The sequence below is a fragment of the Macrobrachium rosenbergii genome, chromosome 29 (assembly GCF_040412425.1).
Source record: "Macrobrachium rosenbergii isolate ZJJX-2024 chromosome 29, ASM4041242v1, whole genome shotgun sequence".
Taxonomy (NCBI): Eukaryota; Metazoa; Arthropoda; class Malacostraca; order Decapoda; family Palaemonidae; genus Macrobrachium; species Macrobrachium rosenbergii.
In genome coordinates, this window is record NC_089769.1 from 26,366,707 (window position 1) to 26,392,346 (window position 25,640).

Sequence of the window (25,640 nt, forward strand, 5' to 3'; positions counted from 1 at the left end):
ATGTCGCTCATACCCCAGTCCTTACAACATTAATCCTTCTTTTGGTAGTATCTCAATGGACGGCTGGTACCTTATCCAGCCTACCACCTAGTGTTTGTCAAAATAAAAATGATAATATTCAAACATCATCAGTATAAGTGGAACCTCTGTTGTAGGAATTACATCTAGCTATTTTTCTGATATCTGGTACAGTAAATAATTCTGTCCGTGTGACGCCTTGTTGGAGACTTACAGCCAAGATAACTTTAACCTTATATAGAAATCCAGACATATTCTAGCGTGGCATATCCCACGAATAACCATAAAGCTTTTGTATATAAACATTTTAGCTTAGATGCCGTAAGCAGCATACTTACAGTTATGATTCTAACAGACTGTAGCGTCTAGTGGTCCACAGGTTGTTTATGGTTATATAGGCGACGAGATTAAACCTATATAAAATGAAATTTTGCAATGTTAAAACGATTATACTCTGCCTAAAATTAAATATGTCTATAATTTGTTCTTTATATGTACAGTTCTAATGATACAGTTGAAATTAAGTTTACATAACTTAGGAGAAATATTTAAGAAGAAGAAGACGAAGACGGCCCTGTAACCATAGTAACATACCACAACAATAAACATTCCCGGCTCTAAATTGCGAACTGCTGAACTCAACTACAGTAGTATCCATTTACTTCGTGCCGTTCTTGAAGGTACTGAGAATTTGAATTTTTGTGGGAATAAATGTCATTAGTGTAATGTTAATGTAGACAAGTTTAAATATAATTCTGTATAATAATAATTGTAGTTTAGCTTTGATGAGCAAAGGGATTTGTTGTGGTGTAGGTATGCCTGATATTAGGCTACTTTAACTTCCATTTGCCGCCTCGTAGGGTTTAAAGGATGTTAAGAGTTATGTATTTAAAGATTAGATGGCATGACGAAGTGGAGGAGGATTTAGAGCAGGTTTATATATTTATATAATAAAAGGAGCCCAAAATAATGCCAAAAGGTGGAAAGTTAATGCTATTTATTTTGTGGAACAACTGTCTCCCTCAACAGTTGTCTTCTGAAATATATAGCATTAAATTTCTACCTTTTGGTGGTTTTATGGGCTCCTTTCATTATGGAATTCCTGTTTTAACTGAAAATATTTAATGTATAAATTTATATATAAATACAGTATATATAATATATATATATATATATATATATATATATATATATATATATATATATATATATATATACATATAATATATATATATATGTATATATATATATATATATATATATATATATATACTCTCATCATGCACAAAGAACAACATACCTTAACCTCACCTAGGTTAGGTTAAGGTATGTTTTTGTGCATGACCTAATCAACATTATTGCAAATAGACCTAATAAAGATATCATAGTTTTCTTACCATTCAACAGACTGCCTGTTTTGGATGGCCTCTAGGGAATTTTTCCTCTTATGGGCATGGCCTGCAGATAGCCATAGGCTTAAGTTAGCAGAACATGAGAATACAGATCAGCTGGTGAAAAAAAGTTATTTTAGAGGAACTGGATACAAAGATGTTAGCTCTTCTTTTTATGGCAGCCTAACTGTGCATTAGAGGGTTGATAGATTCATTTTCTTGGCACTAACAATCCACTATTCTACTACTACCTTCAGGAGTGTCAGCACTCTTTCAAGACATGTTCAAAAAAGAAGGATCCAGCTTGTCTCTTCCACATCTAGTCTGTTAAGTCCTTTTGTCAGCATAAAATGGTCACATCAAGTATATTTACCAGTTTAACAGATGTTGACTTTGCTCTACAGAACATGACCAGCTCTTGCCTTTTCCTAATTGTGTTTTGCTCTTTGTTGCTATATTCATATCGTAGTGATAATTTTGCCATAGTTATTATAAGTTGAGTGCCTTGGGTTTAAATATTGTATTTAGTTCCACACATTTGAACTTCCCAGTTAGTTCTTGCTGTTACTGCTGCCTCTGGTAACTGTAAAAATTGCTTTTTTTTTTGAATAGTCAATCCCTTCTCCAGTTATTCATTAGTTAGGAGTTAAACTTTTTTTTTTTTTACTAATTTCAGTTTGATATTTAAATGAAAATGATCATGTATAGCATGGCAGCTCATTGCTGTTTTGCTTAGGGAAGTTTATGGACCTTTGTTCCGCTTATGGTTTTTCTTTTGTTTCCTGTTAATGCTTGTGTCATTTAATCACAAAGTGATGTATTTTGCATATTCATATAGTGTTTACAATGTTCCTTGTTTGGAGTAAGTAATGTATTTTACATAGGGTCTATGTTCTAAAGTATTTACCCTAATTATTACCCAAGGTAAAGTACAGGCAGTCCTTGGTTATCGCGGGGTTCCGTTCTGGGGGTGTGATGATAACCGAAAATCAGTGATTTCCAGCGATTTTCAGGGCTTATCGGCACCAAAAAGTGCCGATTTTTGGTTATCAGCACCTCTGTTAGGTATGTATCAGTGCCCATACCCAATTATCGGTGCCGATAAGCGGACGTCGGCGATTTTTGGCGCCAAAAATTGCCAATTTTCGTTGCTAGACAAGCGCCGTAAAACCAGATTGCCATTAACCGAGCCTGCCGTTAACCGGGGACTGCCTGTACTGTATTTGGTTTTGAAGTCTAGTTGTTGATTTAATCCCTCTTAAATTGCTTAGATAGAAATTTGTTAAATAACCAATTTTTCATTTAATTTTCATAATGGTTTGGTGTCAATACACTGGTACCTCTTGTAGGTGGCACTGTAATTTCATTACTAGCTTGGAGGAAGACCCTCATTTATATAGTGCTTGTAGAGTTCATGTCTGCGCCCCAGATCCTTGATATGTATGTAAGGAATGTTCCCAGTCCCAGTGGAAACTACAGTATTAGTAGGAAATGTCATACATTCCCCAAGAGCTCTAGTATTTTTTTTAACACCTTTAACCTGCTTATCCAAGGCCCACCATTTCACTTCTTTCGACCTCTTACATCCCCAGAATGAGGAGGTTAAACTGCTATTCTGCATAGAAAAGGAATTGAGCTTGCAGAAACTTTGGAGAATCTGCCCAGTGATTTGTCTCTGGCTTCCAAAAGATAAATGAACTTTGCTCTTCTGTCCATCCTTCTGTATTAGATGTAAGAGCCTCACTGGAACCTATTGTTCCCTTTAAGAGAGTATTATTTTGGAGATTGCTTCTTTAGCACCAAATATTGGTAGGAAAAGTGATACACCTTTAGTAGGAAGTGGTATACCATACCTAACTCTTCTATGGTTGTCTGATATCCTGACTAATTGCTCTTGCCTAGCACTCACCCTACCAACTCCACAGTTGCTAAAGGCAGGGTGGGTTTACCTTCTGTTCACTCTCATTCTGAGCAGAAATGTTGCCAAGATAATAGCTCTTCATCAGTATGGGAGCACCATCATTCAGTTAGATCCTAGAGTGCTCCTTACTCATCCATATCCAGCAAATCCAGTTCTCCCAGGACTGCCTCTCATTGACCTCGTGCCATACAGCACAAATCAAAAGATTCCTCTCATAGAGTGCCGAAATCTTCTGATGGCAGACTTAGGCAGTCTTCTCACATCTACACATCTAGTAGCACAAGAAGATATAGTGGTTTTACTTTTCTGAACTGCTTTCACAGAAGACAAGATTCTTTGATCCATACCTTTGGAAAAGTTCCATTTCTTGGAACATGAGCTTTCATCACTGTGAATCACATGAATCATAATGAGCATACTTGGTCAGTATTCCCTCACATACCTGTAAGACCAGTTGGTATCAATATCCTCATTATGAGTACAAAGCACTGCCTGGGTTGCCCTTACTATTACCTACACACACACACACACACACACACACACACACACACACACACACACACACACACACACAGCCACCTCTGTTACTGATAATGTATTTAATATCACTAACCAGTGCAGCTTTATTTAAAATTATGGGTAACTTGACAACAGTTTATACTAATTTGATTCAGTATGTACCGTACTGTAATAATATTGCTAGGTAGTGGAGAAAATATCAGTGCTGTTCTTTTTTTCCAGATTTTCTAGAAGTGTTTTTACTACATTTGTAAGAATGAGTGAGGAACTGAAGTTTATTGTTGGTGAGCTGAACAAGCCGCCATATAATCGGAATTACAACCTCATAACCTTTGATGCTCTCCTACCCGAACAGTTATTGCAGGTTAGTCCTGTTCCTTTGTAGTCGTTTGAGACTGATTACAATTTTATTTGTATGAATCTTCCATCAGAATTCAATATGATATAAGATAAATATATTTTTAAAATTAAACTTACCTCTCCATTATACAGCTTTTACTTCCATGCCAGCAGTAGTAAAAGCTATATAATGGAGAGGTAAGTATTTAAAAAATAAATCTTAAATTAAGTGTTTATATTTTACTTTATTACAGTATATGGTGTAGATAGTATTCATAATCTTCCAAGCCATAGAAAGGGTGAGATAGCAGTTTCATAGTTGTAGTCTTGGTAAAAAGGAATCAGTAGCTGAGTACTGTACAATAGTTACATGATAAATGATGCTGCAAAGAAGTCCATATAGTAGAAATCCAAATTGTAGAAAATCTACTTGCAAAGCAAGTTATGTCAGTGTTTCTTACAGACTTAGAGTCCACAAGGAATAGAGTGGGAAGGGATAATTATCCTTAGACTTTATCCAGAGGAAAATGTGAAGCTAAGCTATAAAGAGCTAGGGATGGAGTTCCACATAAATTCCTAGATATGCTGATGTCTTTGCATTGTTTGACATCTGGTTGCTGTGTGATCTGTAACCTGCATCTTTGTTAGGTCCAGTGTACTGTTTTTTGCTCTAGAGGGATGATAGATGCTAGGTAAAAACGGGGTATATAGGAAAAGATTCCAGTTCTTTAGTCACAAAAGTTCCTTCCTGCAGACCCAATGGAAAAAACATACTGGTCTTCCTTGAGGTTTTCTGGGTTGACAGTATGCTGTATTACTCTGAATTTTTTAGAGATTTATTTCTTGAGTGAAAATAGTTGGATATTACTTATTCAAGAAAATGCTAAGACGGATTTGAGTTTGTGTATTTTCTTTAGGTAGAGCAGATCAAGGAAATCATAATATTGACATTCATTCCAAAGATGTGGGACTGCATAGACAGAATGATGCTTTGTATCTTGTAGTTGATATTAGTTCCTTTGTTGTAAAGCAAAGAAAAAATTCAATGTAGCTGATGCAGAAGGGTGGTCCTGTTGAATAAGCCAATTACCCAACCATATTTAAAACCATATTGTCTCTGCCCCTGGGCTACCCAGGTGATAGGAAATCATGCTAATGAAACCCAGAACAGTTTTGTACACTTTTCTGATCATTTCATGCAGAAATCTAGAGGCCCCCATCCCTTATTTAGCATTATTAGAAGGATAGGGACATGTGTAACACAGAAAACAGATCCTTAACCCCTTACTGGTTAGAGGAGAGATGTTCAGGTTGGCCCCAAAGAAGAACATCATAGTGGATGTTATCAGCAAGAAGAATCATGTGATTTTGCTGGAAGAGTCATTATATCTTGAGGTGAGGTGTGTAGATTGCTTGGAAGAATGCAGAATACTGTATACCATTAGTTGACTTCTGCGATTCATGCAACAGAAACCTGCCAGCTTAGTTCCCATTGCTAAACCATGTATCAATTCACAGCTGGGTCAACATGGAGGCCAACATATCACCATCAGTCTCCCTTATGTAGCCTCTTCTTAACAAGATCTTATTCCGAGGACTTGTATTGAAATTGATAGTATTGAAGGTGTATCCAGAGAGGTACTGCTTTGGCTCATTATTATACGGTATGCTAGCCATGATTCAAGAGGTTCCATGTTAATCTTCATGCTTTGAATCATTTTGCTTTCCTATGCTGATTAGAATTGCTAGATCTCAGGGTTCTGCAAGTCAGCCTTTATCATGTTAAAAAAAAATACTGGAATCATATTTTAGTTGGAGTGTGTTAAGAAATCTGCACCTTCTTTCCTTTACACAAGCATCCATGGACAAAGACCATATCCAAAGTAAAAGCTAATAATCACAGCACCTTTCACCATTTCAGCTCTATCCCTGAAGAAGAATCAAAGGAAAATGGAGTTTTCCTTGTCAGGTTTCCAGAGACTGTCCATGAAAACAAAATAAGAGGATCTGTAAGAACACTGTTGCTATCAGGTTTAGAGGAGTGTTCTCCAGAGCCTTATAATTTGATATCTGATAAGTAAAATTCCTTGGTAAAAGTCAGCATTTATGAAATAAGAGTATTATCTGTCATCTCAGTTAAAAATAAGAATTATTTTGGGTTTTAGTTGTTTAAGCTAGCTGTTGGAGACACTACTAAGGATGTCAGTAATGGGTTTGTTGACACTTTCAATAGGACCTGTAGTCTGCCCTTCCCTCTTATCTATTCTTCATTGCCACTGAACTCTCAATTACAGACTAAGTCTGCTATTGGTAAGTGTACCATTTAGTTCATTATGCATACAGATAAAGAAATAAATTTTCATTCATATACCCTACATGCTGTTTGTTTAACAGCTTCCTTGCAATATTGACAAGTAGCTTTGTGGCCTCTGGCAGTGCCATAAATCAGTAAATATGTCACTTTCCAGCATTTATCAATGGAAATTACTCTGAGGAGCTAAAAACATAAGTAGAAAGCAAGCATTCGTAAAAGAAGAGTTTTGTTCTTTAGACCAATGCAAAATATGTTCAGCATTTTGTTCCACAGCTGATGTGATAACACTCCACCTAGATCCCCCCTCCCCCACCCCAACAGCTTATTACACAAGCTGATTCAGCTTGTTGAAGTACTGAATGCATTACAGGGTGGATACCCAACTGGGAAAACAACAAGAATTATTGAATTCCTTCAGGTAAAGGAATTAAACACCTAGCCAGCTGTGCCTCTTAGTCATTAGAATTAGTAAAATAGTAGGCTTGTGTTTGTGGAGCATAAACTTTTCATATAATTTACTCTTCATAGATACAAGCTTATTATTTTTTTAATAGATAGCCCTGTTCCAGTCCCACTAATTAACATTATGAGATCATTCACATGGAGCAGTTTTTAGGTAATGAGCTCTTAAAGGTCTCTTATAACATATTATGTGAGACATTCAAGTGCATATTTCTAAATGGAAGTTAGAGCTTGATCCTTCCTCTTGAGCTGGTAAATAGTAAGTTTTTATCAGTCTAGCAAAAACTTTTCCAGGAAGTTTTAATGATGTTTTGAAAATTTTAGAATTTAGAGCAGTAATGCTTTAATACTACAGAAAAACATGTGTAAGGATGATTTTTGTTCCAAGTATGTGTAAAATATGCTGCTTCTGAATTTTTCTTCAGGTTCTCAATGATGTCTTCGCCGAGATTGATTCTAAGAATCGCCTCGATATACGGGAGGAAGAGCCTGATCAGATGGCAGTTCGAATGCTGGGAATGCTACGTATTCTCAAGTACAAACCTCCTGGTGATAATATGTGAGTCTAAATGGTTTAGTAACAGAATTTTTTTATAGTTTATGATGCAGTAGTGTATCCTGAGATGCAGAAGTCCCAGGATCATCTTCAGATAAGTTGTTAATGTTCATTTGTGTTTATCTCCTTGCTGAGTATTGCTATATTGTATAGCTGTATATGAATAGGATATTTTTTTTATACACAGTAAAATGACTTATTCTCGTACATTCCATAGCATTTTTTCATCTTCTGGAGTCTTCATACATAACCCAGAAATGTTTTGGATATTAGTGCTTACAGTTTTTACAGAAACTGGAATGCCAGTTTAAAATATTATGCACGACTGCCTTAACCTAGTGGCACTATAATGTATATAATTCATTGTTTTAGAATCTTGAATGGTATAAATTTGAATTGATGCACCCTATGGAATTTCATTAATTTCCCTTTTTCTTGCCATAGGCCAGATATATTGCACCCTCTTTGCCGACCTTATTTTAATTTCATTTTGGCTTGAAATGCAGTACAATACATTGTGTTCTATATCTCATTCTTAAAATTTCAGACATGCCTACTCTATGTTAGGTACAGAGGCCCTCCCCCCCTTTTTTTTCACATAGTAAGGGGTGTCTCTTATATTGAAAAAGATTACCATATGTAGGATAACAGTTCCTATTTAGAAGTACATTGGTTGATTTTTGTAGTCAGTTTAAGTTTGTAATGGTTGGGCCATGAGCCCGTTTGAGACATCATCTCCGTTAAAAAATCAGGTTTTGATGTAGGAAAAACCTATTTTTGGTAGTCGCTGTTGAGTCCTCAAGGAGTCACCCCCCATGGTGTGGCAGCGCTCCATGGTGACTAGACTAGTATCAAAGAAATATTTTTCTAGCCTGGTCTTGTAGCCGGGTATTGTGCCGTAATGAAAACACTATGACACGTGATAGAGTATAATGGACTCAGAGATAAGAGGGCATTTTCCCTTATCTTCAGTGAAGCTGAACCCAGTTTTTCCTACGTCAAAACTGCAAGAAGTGACTATTGCGCATGCGCGTCTGCCATCTTGTTTACAACCGGGCAGGCAAAAAGACCAGCTCCATTACTCTCTGCTGGTCAATGTAGGATTATCCCTTGCCCAAATCCCATGCCTTTTGTCAGGGAATTGGGAGGGTTTTGAGGAACTCAACAGCGACTACCAAAAATAGGTTTTTCCTATGTCAAAACCTGTTTTTTGATAGCGTAGTCACTGTCTTGTCCTCAAGGAGCTTTACAAAAGAAATTGACAGGTGACAGAAGGCTTAAGCTCTTAAAATTTTAAAATTCCAAACAACCCAAAGAAAAACATTTCCGGTCTGAGGTCAAGCCACAAGTTTCCAAGCCCCATTCCTTATTCTAAAAAACCTTTTGGGTTTGAAACAAGAAATGAGAAACTAAACAAGGACTTGCATTTTTAGGGTGAAGTTCTGTAGTGACTTACCTAAGTATGCTGGGTGGTTGCAGTACTGTCGTATCTTTCCCAGCAATAGTCAGCATACTCACCCGTTAGGAAGACCCTGGTTTTCTGCTGTAGAGCCTATGGGGTTCGGGACTAACCATACCACCTACTGACATGCAGTGCAGACGAATTTGTTCGAGCTCATGGCAGTATGTTTTAAGAACACTGTCTCTGATGCCCACCCTGTACTTTCAGAGACTTCTTCAAAGGAGACATTTCTGAAGAAGGCCAATGATGTACTTACTTTCCTTATGTCATGTGACCTGGGAAAGGAGTGTGGGTTTGCTTTTTTGATTAGGGACACTAAAATTATTCCTAACCCTTGTAGAGAGAGTGGTTTATTCGTGCTAGGGTGTAGGAAAATCGTACCTTCTGGGATGTTTGCCGTGACCTCTAGGTAAACCTTAAGTGCTTGAACTGGGCATAATGTTTTGTCTGCTAAATTAAGTTTCCTTATAAGAATAGGAGATTTCCTTCTTAAAGGATCCTCGTTCTTGGCCAGGAATGATGGGCCTGGGGACAATAATAAATGATTATCAACAGTTTGTGTGATATATCGTCCCCGTCTAAGAGAGCCTAGTTCACTAATACGGGCCCCTGATGCTAATGCAATCAGGAAGATCGCCTTTTGTAGCTTGTGAGTTGCGGTTGTATTGGGTCCACTGAACTGAGGAGTAGATAGAAGTCCAAGTACCTTGTTCAGGGACCAAGTAATTGGGAGTCTTTCGGGAGCGGGTCTTTGTAGAGCAAAAGACCGTAGAAGGGAAGTAACAACTTCTATGCTGGAGTCAATCCCGAATCCATAAAGCAATGGTTCTGATAATGCTGTCTTGTATGACATGATTGTTGTAACCACAAGGCGTTTGTCTTCAAAAAGATATATCATAAAATTTAAAAGTGTTTCTATAGAAATTTCAACTGGGCTCTCAGTATGGATATAATCTAACCATATCTTCCATACAGACTGGTATTGTCGGATAGATGACGTCCGTAATTTTTGCACTAGGTACCTAGCAATGTTGGGTGAGTAGTTTTCTACGGTAGATAATGTTTAAAAATCCATATGTGAAGGTCTCGGTTCAGAAGGAGGATTGTAAATAATTTTCCTCCTACTTTCTGGGATAGTACGTGGACGACAGTGGAATTGATCTTTTTGCCCACTGTTGAAGTGATAGGAACCAATGTCTGTTTGGCCAATTTAGGGCTATTAAGTAAGCTGTTCCTTTGAAGGTTAGGAGTTTGCTCAAAACCTTCGGAAATCCGGGACAATGGCGGAAAAAGATATATCGTCCTCCAATTGTTCCAGTCTTGTAGGAAGGCATCTCTTGCTATTGCTTAATTGTCCAAGTTCGGAGATACATATACTGGAAGTTTGTGGTTCTCGTATGTGGCAAACAGGTCCACTTCTGGTTGTGAAAGCATGTTGGCTATTGTTTGGAAAGAGTGGTTGTCCAACATCCACTCTGTTGAGGCTGTCGTTTTCCTCGATAGAGTCTGCTATTACATTGAGAGACCCTGTGAGGTGAATTGCAGACAGGTGCCACTTCTTTACTTGTGCCATCCGAAGGATGGCTAGCATTACCATGTTGAGAGGAGGTGAACATGATCCCGATCTCTCGATGCAGGACACTGCAGTCGTGTTGTCTAGAACCAACAGAATGTATGTCTCTTCTGGAGGTTTGAGTTTTTTGAGAGACAAAAAGACAGCCATCAGTTCCAGGAAATTGATATGACACTTCCTTAGAGTAACTGACCACCTCCCTGCCACCTGACGATCCTCCCAATGTCCTCCCCAACCTGTCAGTGAGGCATCTGTGTGTATTGTCACTCTTACAGATGGAGGAGTCAGGGCGACCTGTTTCGCCAGAGATTCCTTTCGGGTCCAAGGCCGAAGTATCTCCCCGACTTTTTGATTCTTTTGGTGAGATCTGTCTCGCAGCTTTTGTCTTGCATGTAACAGCCAAAATTTGTTCACGTTTTTCAATTGCAATCTGAGTATTGGATCTATTATTGATGCAAATTGCAATAGACCCATCATGCATTCTAATTGCCGTCTTGAAACTCTGGGCTGGTCTAGGAACCTTTTGAGGTTTTCCCTTATTCTGTTCTGAGTTTTGATGGGGAGAGACAACAGGCCCTGAAGAGTATCCCAACACAGTCCCAACCACTGAAAACGTCTGCTGGGTGTGAGGTGGGATTTTTCCCAATTTATTATAAAACCTTTTGACTGGAGTCTGTTGATCACTGCTCTTAAGTTTTTCAAGCCTTATTTTCTTGTGGCCCCCCAGATTAACCAGTCGTCTAGGTAAGCTATTAGTTGTATTCCTTCCTTCCTGAGTTCCTGGACGACTACTGTTGCTAGTTTTGTAAAAATTCTTGGGGCAATGTTTAGTCCAAAGGGCATGACTTTGAACCTGTACGCTGGCACACCATGGGGGATGACTCCTCGAGGACAAGACAGCGACTACGCTATAAAAAAAACTCAGTAATTCTGGAGAAAGGAAACTCGTGACTCTTACCTCCATTCCTTTATTCCTTTCTCGGTCTCAACTACAAAGATTCAAAAACGACTTGGGGAGCATGCAGGTCCCACAGTTCTCTTTTTACGTATCTCAATTCATTCAAAAATTCACAAAAATGGTACAGACAAGACACACAATTAAATTGAAACCTCAAATCACAGTTTTTTCAACATCAAAAATGGCAATAAACTACAAAAATAAAAGGTATAAACACAACAAGGCATGGGGGTGGGACTAAAGGCATGGGGATGGGGGAGAAGTATGCATCACCAAATAAAAGGGGAAACTCAACATTTCTTTTACAGCACAATTTTCAAGGATTACACTCTCTACAGATTGTCATATAAGAAAATATTTAACAATTATTCAATATGTGTTCCTTAAAAAGGGTAGATTTTAAGAATAATTCAAATTGATACAATGTAAACACAGAACTGGGAGCATTCTGTTGGAGGATACAATGTACATTTAATACAATGTAAACACAAGACCAGGAGCATTCTCATTGGACAAAAACATACATTTAACAAAGTTAATTGTTATTTATGATGTAATGGTTCTAGAGCATGACTATTAGTGAACACTAAATTATTAAGTAGGTTAGTTGTTAGGAATAACAGTCTCAACAAAACATCCTATCTAAGAAGTGAATCTCCATAATGAAGACAGTGGTTTGTATTCTCTGGAGAACAGATCACTGTTTCTTAAATTCCATTTTTCCTAGAAATACGAACCTGAAATGTTAGAATAATTCCACGTCTAACATCCTTGCTTGTGTCCATATTGGCAAAGGGAAATGTTAGAATTATCAGTCAGGTGAATGGATGTTATGCCTCTCCCCCCCACCTACATGCTAGTTGCCATGCATCAGTGACCAAACCAGCTTACTTTACAAGATATATCTATACTGTATAAAAGACTTCAGGTTTACTGATACAGTATAGGGAATTGCCATTTTTCATTAAAAGAAAGTTGCTTTTTTTATAGAATTACTGTACTGTATTGAGTTCATGAGGAACTGTAATGTATTAAACATGACATAGTTATGTACAGTATATGATGCTACTGTATAATCAAATTCTTTTCTGGCCAGCCATTTGTAATACACAGTACAGTACTTCTTAATAACCCTAGCCCTTGACTCACAAGCTGCTACCCCAACATGTGTGACAGAATCACTCTCCCCCTGCACTTTTTCCACTTCAGGGGTTTTATCACTGGGTGTTACAGGGGTTTTAGCATCGGACTTCTGACATATAAGGGCATGGAGTTGAGAATTTTAGCTTAGTGGTAATAATAAGAATGATAATCAGTTGTAAATCTCTCTCTCTCTCTCTCTCTCTCTCTCTCTCTCTCTCTCTCTCTCTCTCTCTCTCTCTCTCTCTCTCTCTCTCTCTCTCTCTCTAATTTATTAATTGTACCTTTGCCCTCTAATTTCAAGACTTTTTTGTACATATTTAGTAGTATGAAATACTGTATGTCCCTTTTCCTAGTCGTGTAGATTATTTTAGAAATTTTATATCGCACACATGACTAATTTTAAAAGAAGTTTAGTTGAAACTCTTTTGACAGTTGTAAATACTAGGTACTGTAATATTATAAACTGTTTGTGTTCCTACGCAGTACTTTGTTATTTCAGGAGTGCCTTTCGTCAGGGGTTGGTTTCTGGAGACAAACATGTCTTGTATCCAATACTGGCATGGCTTTTACAGAGAATGGAGGAGCTCAAGAAACGAGCCTACTTAGCCAAGTACCTGGTGAAACTTGATGTCCCAGCTGAGATCCTTGGAGATGCAGATGTTGCTGATGTACATTTAAAGGTAAACACTAGTATTTACTAGAGATATGCAGCATTTTTATTCTCTTTTGTGTGTAATTTTCCTATGTTTATTTTTTAATATAAATCCTAATATCTTTACACACATGATATTTCACAGGCAGAGGAAGCTTCCCTACTTCAAATCTGCATAAACTGCCTCCTGGATGCAAATTTTGGTTACCTCTAAGAGGCAGGGATGCAATAGGTGCCCTCACTACAACTTTTTATTTTACAAGTCTTTATATGATACACTTACAATTGAAACTTTAGACTATTTTTTTTTTTATTAATTTTTAGTTTTTAATTTAGAGTAATAATCTATTTTTGTTCTTTATCCTTTCTACCTCTGTATTGTACCTTCTTTCTGGCCATCCTCTGCCAGAGCTTGATGGCTCCCTTTGTTTTAACTACCCTAGATTATCAGGCTTTGGAGTACTGGGATGATCAGGACAAGAACCAACACATCAACTAATGGGAGGTGGAGAAAAATGGCACTTCAAGAGTTCTTTGCACACATCACTTGCATGATGATGGTGTCATGTCAGACAACGATTGCATGCTTCAGTAATCGGGGTGGTATGAGGTTGGTGTAATGGGAAGAAGGTTAATCCTCTCAAGGACTCTGTTCCAGCCATTGCCAACTTTTCTGAGACAGCAAAGAAAAATGTCAGTCAGCCACCAAAGGCTATAGATGTGCGTTGCCACAAAATTTAGAACGACAAGGAATTGATCTCAATTCTTCAACTCAGTTGAAGAGATTGTGTCACCATATCCAGGGGAGATCTTAGTTGGGATTTTTCACTGGTGTTGAAGAGCATGACAAGACATCCCTATGAAACTTTAGAGCTGATTTAATTTTTCTTGCTATCAACATTATTTTCCTAGTAGCACTTGCCTGTGTAAGGAAAGTTAGAGAGTTAATAAGCTCCATGCCATCTCTAGCAAGGTCATGCACTTGGAAAACTGGGATTATATTAGCTCTCCTGTATCCCAGATTTTCTTGCCAAGATTCAGTTATCCTGTAAATGGAATCACCTTGCAGCTTCTATTGCTGTTCCTTGTTGAAGCATACATGCTAGTAATGAAGATGATTTCCTTTATCATGTAATAATAAATATTAATAGCCAGGGACTAGGGGCTTGGGAGAGTAAGTCAAGGTTGTTTTTACCTACAGGGACAATGAAAAATTAGGTATATAAGAATACCATCTCTTGCTGGCTCAGACTTCCCATCTCCAGAACATGTTATGAAGCTTCAGGGGAGAAGGCTGTTCAGGTCAAGATGCAGGTACATCAAATTAGGGCTTTGGTTACTTCTCTTCTTGTTAAAGAAGTTTGGATATTGATGCTGTTTTTAGGCCAGGCACCTGGAGTTATCAAATAACGTATTCAAGCTTTATATAAATAATACCTATAAGTTTCTATATTTGTTCTCATTGGATCCAGTGGTCATGACTGGCCAAGCTTTCTCGCTTCCTGTAATCTCTGGAATTGAGGGATTCCTCCTCATCACATTAATTATTTCCTGGGTGTCCTTTAAATGTAGATCTTCCACGTTACCTCACTACTATCTCTTTTGTATATGGTAACGCACTTCCCTTTCATAAGTTCTCTCACATTTATATTTATTTACTTATAGGGTCATGTAACAGCACGAGACTCCCTTGGAATAATGGGTTCTTGATGCTTCATTCCCCTTTACTTGCAGCTGGTTTCCTCTGCTATTGCCATTTTGCTTTCAGTAGGAGACTTTTGGGTGTAGGAAAACAAATTACTGTATACTGTTGATAGCAACCTCCCAGCGCCTTGCCTCTTGCTTCTCAGTTTCTTGGAATCCTGTTCTTGGTGCCTTATTCATCTATTTATTCCTTTTTATTAGATCTCTTGCATCAAAGTCTTCAACCTTTGCATAGCTAGTGCCATTTCTTTCCATTTGTCACTTTTAATGAATGCCTTTTGAGGACACAAGCCAGCTGTTACTATTTCGTAGCCAGTCATAGCCAAAATTTACACTTTCTAAAAGCAGTTTAGTCACCTGGCACCAGACACATTATGTTATGGCAGTTGGTTATTCATGATCTTTAACTCCTTTTGCTAAAGTACAATCTTTAATGTGTCTCCCTCCAATTTACCATTTAAGCAAATGGAAAATATTTATTTTTCATTTGGACATTCAGTATTTAGAATTTTCTAAACTTATCTAAACTGTAACTCTTCTGTTAGCCACCTTCATTCTAGTCATGAAAAACTCTTTGACTATCAGAGTAGTAAGTATTTAATTGTTACCATTGCTATTGCAGTATGAAGAGCTGATTGAACAGTTCAAGACCATCCATAGAGAATATGAAGCTCTTAAGAATAGTGGCTTCTCCACAGCTGAGCTACGAAGGGACATATCTGCTATGGAAGAAGAACGGGACTTGGTTCATCGAAGAATAGAACGCATGAAACAAAAGGTAATTTTACTTCGAAAGGTTTTTCATATTAACATGCAAAGATGAGGTTAAAGCATTGTTTATTTGCTCTCATGACTGTTTGTTTTACATAAATTTAATGTACTGTCTGTGTTTTATGATGTGAGTTGCATTTCATTTCTTGTATGTTAATGTTTAATGATGGATTTTTATTTGCTGATAATGATAGATTATGTCACTGAGATACATGGTTAGATGTAAGAGAAATACAGACAGTCCCCGCTTTAGGGTGGGGGTTGCGTTCCCAACAGAGTTCCATAACCCGAAAAACGCCATACACCGGAACATCATAATAATAATAATAATGGGAATAAATCGTGCTTACAGTGCCATAAAACCAGGTTACAGGTCCTTAAAACCGCTTACAGTGCCATAAAATCAAGTTAACTGTGCCGTGAGCCAAGTGCCATAAAGTTGGAATGCTGTAAACTGAGACTGCTGTAACCCAGGGACTTCCTTATATTGTGAATGACTGGTATTGGGAGATAGAAAGTGTAAGGAAATTATACTTTGCAATAATTGATGTGATGTATAGCTCATTTGGACACTTGTACAGGGAGGTTCCATAAATTTTGTGCATGTATGAATATTTTTGGAAACTTATGGTTAATGACATCACTGACTTTCTAACATTTGTAATTTTGTACATTATTGTGTGTGTGAATTTGAAAGCATTAATCAAATGGTTAATATCTGTTGACTTGATTTGCCATCATCTTCTTTACACAAAAGTTTTTTACTCCAAAATTCATGTTGGCACAATTTAGTACACATAGATCCAATACAGTAATATAATTTTGTCATAGCTGGAGCAAAGCTTTGCTGTGTAATTGATTGTCAACAGTGAAAAGGCAATACTAATAGAATTAACTACATGTCCCATATTATGTGTTGGATGGTAGTCATAGAAGATATGAATGCAAAAGATGATCAGAATTATGAAAAATATCATAAACCTGCACAACTGGTTACTCAAATAACAAAGTAAATAAATTTAATTGTACTTAAGTTTTTTCAACCACTTTAAATGAGACTCATCTGCTAAACAGGGAAACAGCATTCAAAACAGTGCAAATTAAAAGAATATAAACATCCTCTGGAAGACAAGTCTCAAAAATTCTGAAAGACTCACTATAACAGTTTTTTGTTTTACTGAAGAAAAGATGGCCTACTGTTAAGGAAACATTGTTAACACATTCCCCATAATTTGTACCAAGCACTAATCTTTGCTGAATCTCTGCTAAGAGAATCAGCATGAAAAACACAAATTTCAGTGCTTTTCCTGTCAGTGATAGTTAAAATTCCCAATTACACAATACAGACAAGAGCATCTTGAAAGCTACTATGAGAAATTAAAAGATTTGATAAGCGCTATTCTCTTTTTAGTCTTCCAGTTTTATGTATGTGAAGTATGCAGAGTAGTAGCAAGAGGAATTATGAGAAAAATCTCAAATGGTTCATATTCAGTCAACACTACGTAAATTTCATGCACATCTGTCCAGGACATACTTCAGAATTTGAAATGATTTTAAAGGTCTACCATCAACAAAATTGCTCTAGGGTCTCAGAATTAAGCACAATTAAACTTTTATTTGTCCATCCACTGTGTTAGCCCATGTATGCAAAGTCAGAAGAATATACATAAATGGGCAGATATAAAGTGAAAGTATAAAACCTGAAGTAAACATCAACAGGGCCAGCAGCAAGACAAAATATTTTTTATTATGAATTGGGGTTTGATGGCATATTGCATAATTATAATCATCATGTGTATGTCATGGCCAGTTTATTTTGTTAGTACTGTACTCTATCTTCCTTTTTTCATTATTGAAAAATTTACTGTTGATATCTGTTGAACAGGTTGAGGGAACTCCTAACAGTGAATCTATGCTGGCATCTGCCAGAGCTTTAAGACTTGAAAGAGAGCGTCAGAAAGAAATGAAGCAACATGAATCTGACCTTAAGGATGCTATCCACTTATCAGAACAAAGGTGCATGAGACTCCAAACTCAGCTGAAGGATATTAGGAAAGCTGGGATGGGCACCACGCCAGAAGGTATTTATTAAATTTACACACTGTAATTGTATTCACTGTTTTGAAATGTTTTAGTTAACTTATTCCTAGATATATAAATATATATATATATATATATATATATATATATATATATATATATATATATATATATATATATATATATATATATATATATATATATATATATATATATATATATATAGAAATCATCAACACACAATCACGTGTGGAACAGAAATAAATTTCTGACTCACGTCGGGGATCGAACCCAGGTCTCTCAGGTGGAAAGCAAGGGCGTTACCCACTGGGCCATACAAGTCTAAAAGAAGTCGGAACCTGAGAGCAACTGCACCCAAGGAATTACCTGGGCAAGCTAACTGCTTGCATACCAGCGAATTTTTTCCCAACTTCCCGACTCAGCAATGACCCAATGGACAACATTTCATTCTGAATTATCCCTTCTGAGTGAATAAGATAGAAATCATCAACACACAATCACGTGTGGAACAGAAATAAATTTCTGACTCACGTTGGGATCGAACCCAGGTCTCTCAGGTGGAAAGCAAGGGTGTTACCCACTGGGCCATACAAGTCTAAAGAAGTCGGAATCTGAGAGCAACTGCACCCAAGGAATTACCTGGGCAAGCTAACTGCTTGCATACCAGCGAGTTTTCCCCAACTTCCCGACTCAGCAATGACCCAATGGACAACATTTCATTCGAATTATCCCTTCTGAGTGAATAAGATATAAATCATCAACACACAATCACGTGTGGAACAGAAATAAATTTTTGACTCACGTCGAGATTGAACCCAGGTCTCTCAGGTGGAAAGCAAGGGCGTTACCCACTGGGCCATACAAGTCTAAAAGAAGTCGGAACCTGAGAGCAACTGCACCCAAGGAATTACCTGGGCAAGCTAACTGCTTGCATACCAGCGAGTTTTCCCCAACTTCCCGACTCAGCAATGACCCAATGGACAACATTTCATTCGAATTATCCTTCTGGAGTGAATAAGATAGAAATCATCAACACACAATCACGTGTGGAACAGAAATAAATTTCTGACTCATGTCGGATCGAACCCGGTCTCTCAGGTGGAAAGCAAGGCGTTACCCACTGGGCCATACAAGTCTAAAAGAAGTCGGAACCTGAGAGCAACTGCACCCAAGGAATTACCTGGGCAAGCTAACTGCTTGCATACCAGCGAGTTTTCCCCAACTTCCCGACTCAGCAATGACCCAATGGACAACATTTCATTCAATTATCCTTCTGAGTGAATAAGATAGAAATCATCAACACACAATCGTGTGGAACAGAAATAAATTTCTGACTCACGTTGGGATCGAACCCAGGTCTCTCAGGTGGAAAGCAAGGCGTTACCCACTGGGGCCATACAAGTCTAAAAGAAGTGGAACCTGAGCAACTGCACCCATCGGGGAATTACCTGGGCAAGCTAACTGCTTGCATACCAGCAGTTTTCCCCAACTTCCCGACTCAGCAATGACCCAATGGACAACATTTCATTCGAATTATCCCCTTCTGAGTGAATAAGATAGAAATCATCAACACACAATCACGTGTGGAACAGAAATAAATTTCTGACTTCGTCGGGATCGAACCCAGTTCTCTCAGGTGGAAAGCAAGGGCGTTACCCACTGGGCCATACAAGTCTAAAAGAAGTGGAACCATCCAGCAACTGCACCCAAGGAATTACCTGGGCAAGCTAACTGCTTGCATACCATCGAGTTTTCCCCAACTTCCCGACTCAGCAATGACCCAATGGACAACATTTCATTCGAATTATCCCTTCTGAGTGAATAAGATATAAATCATCAACACACAATCACGTGTGGAACAGAAATAAATTTCTGACTCACGTCGGGATCGAACCCAGGTCTCTCAGGTGGAAAGCAAGGCGTTACCCACTGGGCCATACAAGTCTAAAAGAAGTTGGAACCTGAGCAACTGCACCTAAGGAATTACCTGGGCAAGCTAACTATTGCATACCAATGATTTTTCCCCAACTTCCCGACTCAGCAATGACCCAATGGACAACATTTCATTCAATTATCCTTCTGAGTGAATAAGATATAAATCATCAACACACAATCCCGTGTGGAACAGAAATAAATTTCTGACTCACGCCAGAGGATCGAACCCAGGTCTCTCAGGTGGAAAGCAGGCGTTACCCACTGGGCCATACAGTCTAAAGAAGTCGAACCTGCAGCAACTGCAACCCAGGAATTACCTGGGCAAGCTAACTGCTTGCATACCAATGATTTTCCCCAACTTCCGACTCAGCAATGACCCTTGGTGCAGTTGCTCTCAGGTTCCGACTTCTTTTAGACTTGTATGGCCCAGTGGGTAACGCCCTTGCTTTCCACCTGAGACCTGGGTTCGATCCCGACGTGAGTCAGAAATTTATTTCTGTTCCACACGTGATTGTGTGTTGATGATTTCTATCTTATTCACTCAGAAGGGATAATTCGAATGAAATGTTGTCCATTGGGTCATTGCTGAGTCGGAAGTTAGGGGAAACTTCGCTGGTATGCAAACAGTTAGCTTGCCCAGGTAATTCCTTGGGTGCAGTTGCTCTCAGGTTCCGACTTCTTTTAGACTTGTATGGCCCAGTGGGTAACGCCTTGCTTTCCACCTGAGAGACCTGGGTTCGATCCTGACGTGAGTCAGAAATTTATTTCTGTTCCACACGTGATTGTGTGTTGATGATTTCTATCTTATTCACTCAGAAGGGATAATTCGAATGAAATGTTGTCCATTGGGTCATTGCTGAGTCGGGAAGTTGGGGAAAACTGCTGGTATGCAAGCAGTTAGCTTGCCCAGGTAATTCCTGGGTGCAGTTGCTCTCAGGTTCCGACTTCTTTTAGACTTGTATGGCCCAGTGGGTAACGCCCTTGCTTTCCACCTGAGAGACCTGGGTTCGATCCCGACGTGAGTCAGAAATTTATTTCTGTTCCACACGTGATTGTGTGTTGATGATTTATCTTATTCACTCAGAAGGGATAATTCGAATGAAATGTTGTCCATTGGTCATTGCTGAGTCGGGAAGTTGGGGAAAACTGGCTGGTATGCAAGCAGTTAGCTTGCCCAGGTAATTCCTTGGAGTGCAGTTGCTCTCAGGTTCCGACTTTTAGACTTGTATGGCCCAGTGGGTAACGCCCTTGCTTTCCACCTGAGAGACCTGGGTTCGATCCCCGACGTGAGTCAGAAATTTATTTCTGTTCCACACGTGATTGTGTGTTGATGATTTCTATCTTATTCACTCAGAAGGGATAAGTCGAATGAAATGTTGTCCATTGGGTCATTGCTGAGTCGGGAAGTTGGGGAAAACTCGCTGGTATGCAAGCAGTTAGCTTGCCCAGGTAATTCCTGGGTGCAGTTGCTCTCAGGTTCCGACTTCTTTTAGACTTGTATGGCCCAGTGGGTAACGCCCTTGCTTTCCACCTGAGAGACCTGGGTTCGATCCTGACGTGAGTCAGAAAAATATATATATATATATATATACATACATACAGGCAGTCCCTGGTTAACGGCGGGGTTTCCGTCCCCAGCGGGGTGCTGCTAACTGAAAATCAGCGATAATAGCTCCAAAAACCTTGCTTAACAGCTCCGTTAATTGGAGATTGGCGCCGAAAATCTGGTTAACAACGTCTCTAGCCAAGTGCTGTAACACCGAAACGCCGTTAACTGGTGCCGCCGGTAAGAGAGGACTACGATATATATATATATATATATATATATATATATATATATATATATATATATATATATATATATATATATATATATATACAGTGATCCCTCGTCTATCGCGGATAATGGGGACCAGAACCCCCCGCGATAAGTGAAATTCCACGAAGTAGCATTGGCCCCTCCCTAGGGAGGCATATACTGTACTGTATATACATGGTATATATTTAAAGGCTTTATAGCCTTTCCCACACTGTTATAAACACTTCCTATGCACTTAAACACTGTATTACTATTTTGATCTCCTATCACAGTAATATGCATAAAAAAAAAAGATCGTCCCATATTTGTAATGTTTACGTTCTGAGAATCTGACTGAAGCTGCTCACTACTAATGAAAGAGTTAGGAAAATAATTTTTAGTTGCTAAAAGAAACAAATTTATCAATGAAATTATTTATAATTCTGTACATAAAAGTTTATGATACAGTAATTCATATTTCATAGAGAGAGAGAGAAATGGTGTGTACTGTACAGCACAGTAGCTTGGGACGAGACTAAGTCTTGACTAAGTCTTGACAAGCTGGTAATGAGAGAGTATACAGTATCCTTGAGTTGCTTACGTATGAAATTCGGATTTTAATTATTTTTACAGTGATTTAAGATGAAACATCAACAGTGATAAGATATTCTCTTATGTACCACTCACGTGCCTTGTCCGAATGCCCTTCTAGTCCTTTGCGCGTCGGTCGCAGAAGCCGTTCTTCTCACGTAACATGATGAAACATCGCTGTTTTCCGCAATATTGGTGGTACTTTTTAATTTTAATTTTTCGATGAATATTTTGAAAAATCCGCGATGCAGTGAAGCATCTTTTGTTTAATTTCATTTTTGTACTGAATTATATGTCATAATGCAATGAACCAACAGTACTAGCAGATATTAATAATTATTAATGGAATTAATGAAATATTTGGGTCTTCATATATCGCGACTATTTTTTGAAATTTCCGGAAAAGCTATATATTTTCTCTTATAATATACATACGTAATGGAAAAATCCTGAAGTCGTGAATCCGCGATAGTTGAACCGCATAAGTAGCGAGGGTTCACTGTATATATATATATATATATATATATATATATATATATATATATATATATATATATATATATATATATATATATATATATATATATGTCACGTTAAGTGATGGTTTTATTGGAACTGCTGGCTCGTTCCCTTTGTGGATTGCTGCCTCCTTACCTTCAAGTTTTTTTTGTTTTGATGTTCTCGTCGGTGAGCTGCCGTTTTTCTTTCTTCAGTCGGGTCTGGTAGGGCAGCAAAGGTAGCGGCATGGCAGCAGCAGCAGGCAGTTTTGAGTCGACGTTGGTCGAGTTTTGAGCAGCAAATTGAGCACGGCGAAGTGGAGCACGTCGTAGAGGTGGAGTGTGACCATGAGTAGTCGTGTGACCCACGAGCTGCTCATCTTTATGACAGCGTGAGGCTGTTTTCCATCGGGGTTTTCTGGTTTGTGGGTTTTTGTCCCTGTTGTACAGCTGAGGGCTGTCTTGGTGCCCCGATGGAACGTATGTTTGTTTTTTCTGCCTGCTGTTGTTTATTTTTGCCTTTTTTTTGTTTAATGCTACTTTTTGTTTAACTTGCTTTTGTTTAGTGCTGCCTTTTGGCTTCTTTTTGTATTTATGGTTTTTTATCTTTTTACCAGACCTGACTCACTTATAAATATTGTAAATAAATTAATATTAAGCTCATTTTATTGTTTTTGTTGTTTTCCCCTCCTTTGTTTGTTGCATCTGCCGTCAGTCAAGACAGCCCCGTCCTGAGTATAAGGAACCTGCATAACGGCCCACTCGGGTCGTTACAATGGCGACCGTGACAGGGCGGCTCTGTTTTGGCTAGCGGGGTTGTTACGGCATTGGAGGAGCTTATTAAAAAAAAAAAAATTTTTTTTTTTCTTTTAGGTGGGGAGGTGTCACGTTAAGTGATGGTTTTGCGGGAACTGCTGGTTCCCGCTCGTTCCCTTTGTGGATTGCTGCCTCCTTACCTTCAAGTTTTTTTGTTTTGATGTTCTCGTCGGTGAGCTGCCGTTTTTTCTTTCTTCAGTCCCGGGTCTGGTAGGGCAGCAAAGGTAGCGGCAGTGGCAGCAGCAGCAGGCAGTTTTGGAGTCGGCGTTGGTCGAGTTTTTGAGCAGCAAATTGGAGCACCAGGCGGAGCACGTCGTAGAGGTGGAGTGTGACCATGAGTATCGTGTGACCACGAGCTGCTCATCTTTGATGACAGCGTGAGGCTGTCCTGACGTCTCCATCAGGGTTTTTTCTGGTTTGTGGGTTTTTGTCCCTGTTGTACAGCTGAGGGCTGTCTTGGTGCCCTGATGGAGGAATGTTTGTTTTTTTCTGCCTGCTGTTGTTTATTTTTGCCTTTTTTTGTTTAATGCTACTTTTTGTTTAACTTGCTTTTGTTTATGCCTTTTGGCTTCTTTTTGTATTTATGGTTTTTATCTTTTTACCAGACCTGACTCACTTATAAATATTGTAAATAAATTAATATTAAGCTCATTTTATTGTTTTTGTTGTTTTCCCTCCTTTGTTTGTTGCATCTGCCGTCAGTCAAGACAGCCCCGTCCTGAGTATAAGGAACCTGCATAGCGGCCCACTCGGGTCGTTACAATATATATATATATATATATCTATATATATATATATATTTAGGATACAGGCAGGACAGCAAATCAGTCAGAACGCCATTCTCCCTCAAGACTCAGACTTAGTTATGGCTAGCCTTGATGTCGAGTCTTTATTCACAAATGTTCCTGTTGAAGAGACCATTGACATTATTATGCGTAAATTATTTCCAGATCCTAATACCTTATTCCATAATTTTAACTCCGATGATTTTAGAAGATTCCTTAAACTTGCTGTGCTGGACACTGCCTTTATTTTTAATAACACTGCTTTTAAACAAATTGATGGGATGGCGATGGGTTCCCCTCTGGGCCCAACGTTCGCAAATATTTTTATGTGTCACTTCGAGGAGCAGTTGTTGGACAGCTGCCCTCTCAGTATTTACCCTTTATTCTACAAAAGGTATGTAGATGATACTTTTACCTTGTTTAGATCTTGGTCTGATGCTGAAGAATTCCTTGATTTCTCTAACAGTAGACATTCAAATATAAAATTTAGTATTGAAGTTGAACAGGATACTAAGTTATCCTTTTTAGATGTCTCAGTTTCGCGTGAATCAGACTGTTTTAACACGAGTATTTGGAGGAAACCCACTTTTACTGGTTTAGGATCCAACTTTTATAGCAGCTGTTTTTTTAATTTTAAACTAAATGCTTTGTGTACTCTTTTATATAGAGCCTTCCATTTATCTTCGAACTGGCATGTTTTTAATAAGGAAATACAATTTTTACAGTTTTTTCACCAACAGTTATTTTCCATCAAACTTATTTTTTCAATATGTGCGGAAAATATTAGATGACAACTTCATACCAAAGTACAAAATTCCAACTGTTCCCAAACTTCAAGTCTATGCCAGTGTTCCATTTGTACATGATAAAACTTTTAGCCAAAAGCTTTCTCAAATTATTTTTAGCCACTATGGAGCCGTAAAAATTAATTTAATTCCAAAGAATCCTTTGAAAATTGGTTCTTAATTCAATATTAAAGAACATTTAAGTGACCTTATGACGTCTGGGGTGGTGTATAAATATGATTGTGTTCTCGAGGAACTTACGTGGGTTGCACCCAAAGACTTCTTAAGGTTTTGCCGATTCTCACAAAGGTGTGAGCTATCGAACGGGCAATAAACTAAGTAATCCCGAATTTTCAAGTATCAGGGAGCATGCCAAAAAATGTGGTAATAACATTGAATACGATCAATTTAAAATAATTTCAAGAGCCTCTTCCGAGCTAGCACTCTCTAGTCTGGAATCGTTAATTATCAAACAGACAGTACCACTGTTGAATGCCCAAAACTCCTCCACCCCTCTCTACCTGTCGTAACCGTCTTCCTTGCTTTTCACTTACCCGTATTCCAGTAGCCCTCCTTCTCCCTTCTATAT

At 38.3% G+C, this 25,640-nt stretch overlaps 1 protein-coding gene across 1 annotated transcript in view; it reads left to right on the plus strand.

The window, feature by feature from the left end:
* The first annotated feature begins 570 nt into the window (after positions 1 to 570).
* Positions 571 to 25,640, plus strand: part of LOC136854685 (intraflagellar transport protein 81 homolog) — a 45,836-nt gene continuing 20,766 nt past the window's right edge. The window contains exons 1-6 of the mRNA XM_067131281.1: positions 571 to 698; positions 4,072 to 4,213; positions 7,390 to 7,523; positions 13,156 to 13,336; positions 15,635 to 15,790; positions 17,669 to 17,864. Coding sequence (XP_066987382.1) covers positions 4,106 to 4,213; positions 7,390 to 7,523; positions 13,156 to 13,336; positions 15,635 to 15,790; positions 17,669 to 17,864 — 775 coding nt within the window. The 5' untranslated portion in view covers positions 571 to 698; positions 4,072 to 4,105. The remainder of the gene's footprint in view (positions 699 to 4,071; positions 4,214 to 7,389; positions 7,524 to 13,155; positions 13,337 to 15,634; positions 15,791 to 17,668; positions 17,865 to 25,640) is intronic.